General features: G+C 45.1%; 2 protein-coding genes across 2 annotated transcripts; one reads left to right on the top strand and one right to left on the bottom strand.

The window, feature by feature from the left end:
* The first annotated feature begins 790 nt into the window (after positions 1 to 790).
* On the top strand, positions 791 to 2,888 carry LOC121938048 (alanine--tRNA ligase, mitochondrial-like). The gene is made up of 4 exons (XM_042481338.1): positions 791 to 801; positions 2,067 to 2,150; positions 2,242 to 2,355; positions 2,435 to 2,888. The coding sequence occupies exons 3-4, from the start codon at positions 2,248 to 2,250 to the stop codon at positions 2,600 to 2,602; spliced, it is 276 nt and encodes a 91-aa protein (XP_042337272.1). The 5' UTR covers positions 791 to 801; positions 2,067 to 2,150; positions 2,242 to 2,247; the 3' UTR covers positions 2,603 to 2,888.
* A 285-nt stretch (positions 2,889 to 3,173) lies between these two features.
* Positions 3,174 to 5,337, bottom strand: LOC121938047 (calpain-1 catalytic subunit-like). Its single transcript, XM_042481336.1, has 6 exons — positions 5,272 to 5,337; positions 5,041 to 5,109; positions 4,519 to 4,597; positions 4,249 to 4,365; positions 4,118 to 4,176; positions 3,174 to 4,041 (listed from the first exon to the last, which is right to left on the bottom strand). The coding sequence occupies exons 1-6, from the start codon at positions 5,287 to 5,289 to the stop codon at positions 4,018 to 4,020; spliced, it is 366 nt and encodes a 121-aa protein (XP_042337270.1). The 5' UTR covers positions 5,290 to 5,337; the 3' UTR covers positions 3,174 to 4,017.
* Between the last annotated feature and the right edge of the window lie 67 nt (positions 5,338 to 5,404).

The following is a 5,404-nucleotide window of genomic DNA, read 5'->3' as shown; positions in this document are numbered from 1 at the left end:
AAGCCCAGAATGACACCCAGAAATAATACAAGTCCTGTTTTTCTGCTCTGATGGCTGTGGGATCAAAAATGTCAGTTTGAATGGGTTTCAATGGAGCATTTTTGGACCTGAACAGTCTGAATGTAACTATTTAGTTTCCACAGTGTATTTTAGACTTATTGTAGGAGCTGAGCTGCAAATTCCCTGATTACACTCAAATACACAATCTGGACTACATTTAGGACACATGCATGAGAGTTGATCTCCTTCTAAATGTTTCAAAGAATATTTTGGATTTCACAAATTCTCTGTGAAGTCAGAGAAAATCCTGATGATGAGCGTTGAACGGCTGGAAAATATGTGACAGTCATCTTCAGAATAACATCTCTGCGTCTGATTGGCTGTTTGATGATGAATCAGCTGAAGTCAGGCGGTCAGAATAAACAGATGGTTCTGACCAGCAGGATGACGTCCATCTTGTCTCGTTGTCTTCAGGCAAGGGAGGACGGTCAGCTGCTGTCTCAGGACGTGGACTCCCTGGCTGTCAGGCTCTCTGGCTCCGCCCCCTCCGGCCTGGAGTCCGCCCAGCGTTTCGCCAAGGAGGTCGGACTCCTCTCTGATGTAGGTACACTACCCACGATGCATTACGGCCACTGAGATGGTGATTAAACACGTCCTAACAGCCGTTTGTCCCTGCGCTGCGTCTGTCAGGCTGTGGACACCACGCCCATCCCTCAGTGGCAGCGCAGGGACAAACGGCTGTTAGGACGTGTTTAATCACCACCTCAGTGGCCGTAATGCATCGAACGACAGGACCGAGAGGTCAGCACACACACACACACACACACACACTTACCTTGTACACTCACACACTCACACACTCACACACACACACGCAAAGATCAACTTAAAAATATTATCAGGGAAAGTAAAAACTTCAAAACCAGGAAATGACCTGTAAAGTGTCAAATTAAAACTTAATTAATCTTTTTTTTTATTTTTCTTTTTTTTTAAATCAGGTTTTCCGGTCATCTCATCACTTTTTACTAAATTTTTGTTTTTTGTCAGACATTTGATGCCAAGTTGCTAATTTCCTTTTTCCCATCGTGTTTCAGAAAGAAGTCAAACAAAAAGATGCAGGTTTCAAAGGGTTAAGTGTTGCAGCCAAAATCAGACTCCAGTGTTTCTGGGATGTTGACAGGGTGAGTTAGTGATATTTTATTTTGGAGCTTTGAAATAATTGGCCGCTGCAGTTTTCAGGGTTATAAACAGCACAAAGGTTCCAGAGTTCGAACCCAAACGATGTTCACGGCGTTCACGGCGTTCCTCGTCAAGGCCTCCAGACGTCACGCCCCCTGCTGCAGGAAACGCAGAACCATTGGCTGAGCTCTTCAGCCTGACAGACACTGCTCAGGGTCAAAAGAACTGGCAGCAGTTGAAAATCGGCATCGATGAAAACTGTACGTTAACTTTTTCTCCGTTTTTAGTGTCCTGCTGGTAAAAGGGGTCTTTTTGGGGATTTTCGAAGAGAATATGTCAGTGTGTCTTCTTTAAAACTCACCAAAATTTCATGAAGAAACAAAAAACCTAAAGAAAAAAATAACCCAATTTGTTTTGATTTTTTTAAAATCACCAACATTTTTTTAAAGACAAATAGGGGAAAAAAACAAAAACAAAATATCGCCCAAATTTTTCTTTTGAAAATCACTAAATTTTTAAAGCTCCAAAAAAAAATTATCAGGGAACCCTTAAATCAGACATCAGATCACGAAGAACGAATTTTTCAGGCTGAAAATCTTTAATCTGTGAAAACGGTCAGAGGAGCCCAAAATCCTCAGCACAGCGAGGGCCGCATTCCACTTCACTGAGGGCCGCAGGGCCGTATTCCACTTCACTGAGGGCCGCATTCAACATCATTGAGGGCCGCATTCCACATCTGGTGCAGGGCATCAGTGACTCAGCTGTGAGTTTGGCCCCTGGAGGCCCTGCTTGACCCCTGACAGACCAGGATCAGGGCGTCAGTGACCCCGCCTGCTGCCTGTCTCTTCTCCATGTCTGACTGTGTTTTCCCATCATGCTCTGCTCAGGCAGCGCTGAGGGCGCGGGCTCTGTTGGAGAAGAACGGCATACGGACGCTGCAGGTGGACGCCGTAGAGACGGACTCTCTGTCGGTGAGGTCCATCGTTTCCCATCATGCATCAGTGCTGAGAGGCTCCTCTCTGATGTCATCACTGTGACATCACGCCTGTCTGCTGTTCTCAGGTGGTGATGAAGACGGTGAACCAGCTGAGTGCCGCAGCGCCGCACAGTCACGTGATGCTGCTTGCTCACCAGAGGCATTCTGGGAGGGTCCTGTGCGCCTGCCAGGTTCCGAAGGTAATGACGATTCACCTGTGACTTCACAGAGGGGGCGGGGCCTGCCATAAGCGTCTGACTGGCTGTCCTCTCTTCTCAGGACTCGTCGTCCCTCTCGGCCGCTGATTGGGCGTTGGCGGTGTGTCGTCACCTCGGGGGGAGCGCCGGGGGCTCTGCGCTGGTCGCCAAGGGAACAGGAAGCAGCGATGACATCACGGAGGCTCTGAGGTGGGCCGAGGACTTCGCTCGCCACAAAATACAGCGATGATGTCATCAGGTATCTGCTGTACTGAGGAGCTGCTTCCTCTTTGGACAGGAAGTGTGGGGGCGGGGCACCATGTGGGAAGTGGGAGTGCGGCCTGGTGGGTGGGCGGGGCTTCCCTTTGCTGCTTTCAGCCAATCAGAGACCTCTATACGATTTTACAATTTAACTGTAACTGTAAGCCCCACCCACTGCTGCAGTCAGGCCCTCCTGATTGGACGACACGGTCACGTGTGACGGATTATTATTTATGACAGATGATTTTTGTTTTGTAATAAATCAGATTCACTCATTTATTGATTTATTTTGAAGTCATTATGCCCCTCACAGCAGTCAACACTCAACTCAGGGGCCCCTCACACTCAACTCAGGGGCCCCTCACACTCAACTCAGGGGCCCCTGCTGTGAGTTGGGTGTGAGTGGTGTACAGATGATTATTATCAGGTGTGATGGTTTATTATTTATAACTGATATTTCATAAATCTCCATTTTTTTTTCAAAAAAATCACTGGTCCGCTTACTTATTATTATTATTGTTATTTTCATTAAGGCCTTAATAACACCTGTATAACAAACAGGGCGTCCAGGTGCGTTTTAATATCAGACACAAAACAAGACATGATTAAGAAAAGACAGAGACAAAACCTGCAGGATCAGAAGTTTCTGATCTTTGGTGTCAGTCTGCTTCATGAACAGATAATAAACGACATGAAGAAGAGATAATAAACGACAGGAAGAAGAGATAATAAACGACATGAAGAGATAATGAACACGATGAAGAGATAATAAACGACATGAAGAAGAGATAATAAACAACATGAAGAGACAATAAACGACAGGAAGAAGAGATAATAAACGACATGAAGAGATAATAAACATGATGAAGAGATAATAAACACGATGAAGAGATAATAAACACGATGAAGAGAATAAACGACATGAAGAGATAATAAACGACATGAAGAGATAATAAACATGATGAAGAGATAATAAACATGAAGAGATAATAAACATGATGAAGAGATAATAAACGACATGAAGAGATAATAAACGACATGAAGAGATAATAAACATGATGAAGAGATAATAAACACAATGAAGAAATAATAAACACGATGAAGAGATAATAAACATGATGAAGAGATAATAAACACAATGAAGAAATAATAAACACGATGAAGAGATAATAAACATGATGAAGAGATAATAAACAACATGAAGAGATAATAAACATGATGAAGAGATAATAAACGACATGATGAGGAGATCAGAGATCTTTAATGACGATAATAAAAGTGTGGCTGAATGAAACGCTGATGACACGAGTGTAGCTGACAGTGTCTAAGCTGCCCCCCCATAGACCACATAAAGGCTGCGAGGTCCCGGCTGTAACCCGGTCCAGGATCAGGGGGTCCTGGTCCTCAGATCAGGGACACGTTGAGCCACTGCAGGAGAAGCACACGAGTTAACGGATGAAGAAACTGCAGCTGTTTGTTTAACGTTCAGAGCGAAGCTTCGTACCTCCAGCTGAGTGAGCCGAACCGTCCCTGACTCGTCCCTGTCGAAGGCACTGAACGTGTCTGTGGACAGGAGACATCTTCATCACCATCACCATCATGACATAGGGGGCAGTGGGGACAGTGGGGACTTACTGAACATGCTCTCCAGTCGAATCAAACAGTTGACAAAGTTGTCAAAGTCGATGGTGAAATCAGGTTCTCTGTAACGAGCCACCAGGATCTGATGGAGCGGGTTATTAAGACTGAAACCTGGAACACACAGACAGTCTACTGAGGACACAGAGGACACACTGCTAATAGGGGATACATGGGTTACAGGACATGACAGTGTCCTAGCATGATGTCTTTAGTCTTTGAGGACACGCAGCAGGAAGTATTTTATTGTGAAATGTCGTGTTTTACCAGCTTCCTCCAAAGCCGTCCTCAGCTCGGCGGAGCTCATCGTCCCGTTTCCGTCCACGTCTTTGTCCCGGTAAATTTTCTGTCACACAGAGAGGACGGCAGAGACACTCTGATCAGGTTCTTTTAGAAGACTGCACAGAAAGTAGCTGCACGAATGTTTTCGTTTGTGAAACATGAAGCAGAAGAAACGGCGGCCGTCAGAGCTACTCGCCCTGCTTTACTCAGAGGGACATCAGGACATTTCTGGGACTTATGGACAGGACATTTCCAGAAGTTTAGGATTTTTGGACGTTTAAAGGATTTTAGGACTTTTCTGGGATTTAAGGACATTTCCAGGTTTTAAAAATCTGTAGGATCTTTTTAGGATTTCAGAATGTAAATCAGATTTTTTTAAGATCTCCTGTCAGCACAGATGTGGTCCCCCGGAGTCCTTGAGTCCTGGAGTTGGAGGAGCTGACCCTGGAACTACAGCCTCCCTGGTCTGAGGTCAGTCAGGAACCTGCTTCTAAATCTGAGACTCACCAGGTAGTTCTCGATTTTGGTCCACAGCACCTTAAACTCAACCAGACCCAGTTTACCGCTGCCATCTTTCTGCAGCCTCTGCTCAGGAAGTGACGTTCACACAAGTTTTATTCACTGAAGCTAACGAAGATTTTCATTCAGTTTGAGATTTTCTCAAAGAATCTTTCGTCAAAAAAAATCTGAATTTCATTTAAATCCGTTAAAGTTACTGATGATTGTTCTGAAGGATACGTCCAGCATGTTGACCATGTTACGACACGTCGTCAGGCTGAAGCCACTCGTCTCAATGTCTCCACCTGTCACACAGAGACGCCATTCACACCTGAGCACCTTTCACACCTTCAAACACACCTGAGCACTGTTC

Source organism: Plectropomus leopardus, unplaced genomic scaffold (genome assembly GCF_008729295.1).
Source record: "Plectropomus leopardus isolate mb unplaced genomic scaffold, YSFRI_Pleo_2.0 unplaced_scaffold28293, whole genome shotgun sequence".
Taxonomy (NCBI): domain Eukaryota; kingdom Metazoa; phylum Chordata; class Actinopteri; order Perciformes; family Serranidae; genus Plectropomus; species Plectropomus leopardus.
The sequence above is the reverse complement of the archived record's forward strand: the minus strand, read 5'-3'. Positions and strand labels throughout refer to the sequence as shown.

Coding starts and splice junctions, on each gene's coding strand:
- LOC121938047 (XM_042481336.1), bottom strand. Junction 4,366..4,518: donor GACGGCTTTGGAGGAAGCTG/GTAAAACACGAC, acceptor TGTGTGTTCCAG/GTTTCAGTCTTAATAACCCG. Junction 4,042..4,117: donor TTCGGCTCACTCAGCTGGAG/GTACGAAGCTTC, acceptor CTTCTCCTGCAG/TGGCTCAACGTGTCCCTGAT.
- LOC121938048 (XM_042481338.1), top strand. CDS start 2,248: ATGAAGACGGTGAACCAGCTGAGTGCCGCAGCGCCGCACAGTCACGTG. Junction 2,356..2,434: donor GCGCCTGCCAGGTTCCGAAG/GTAATGACGATT, acceptor CTCTCTTCTCAG/GACTCGTCGTCCCTCTCGGC.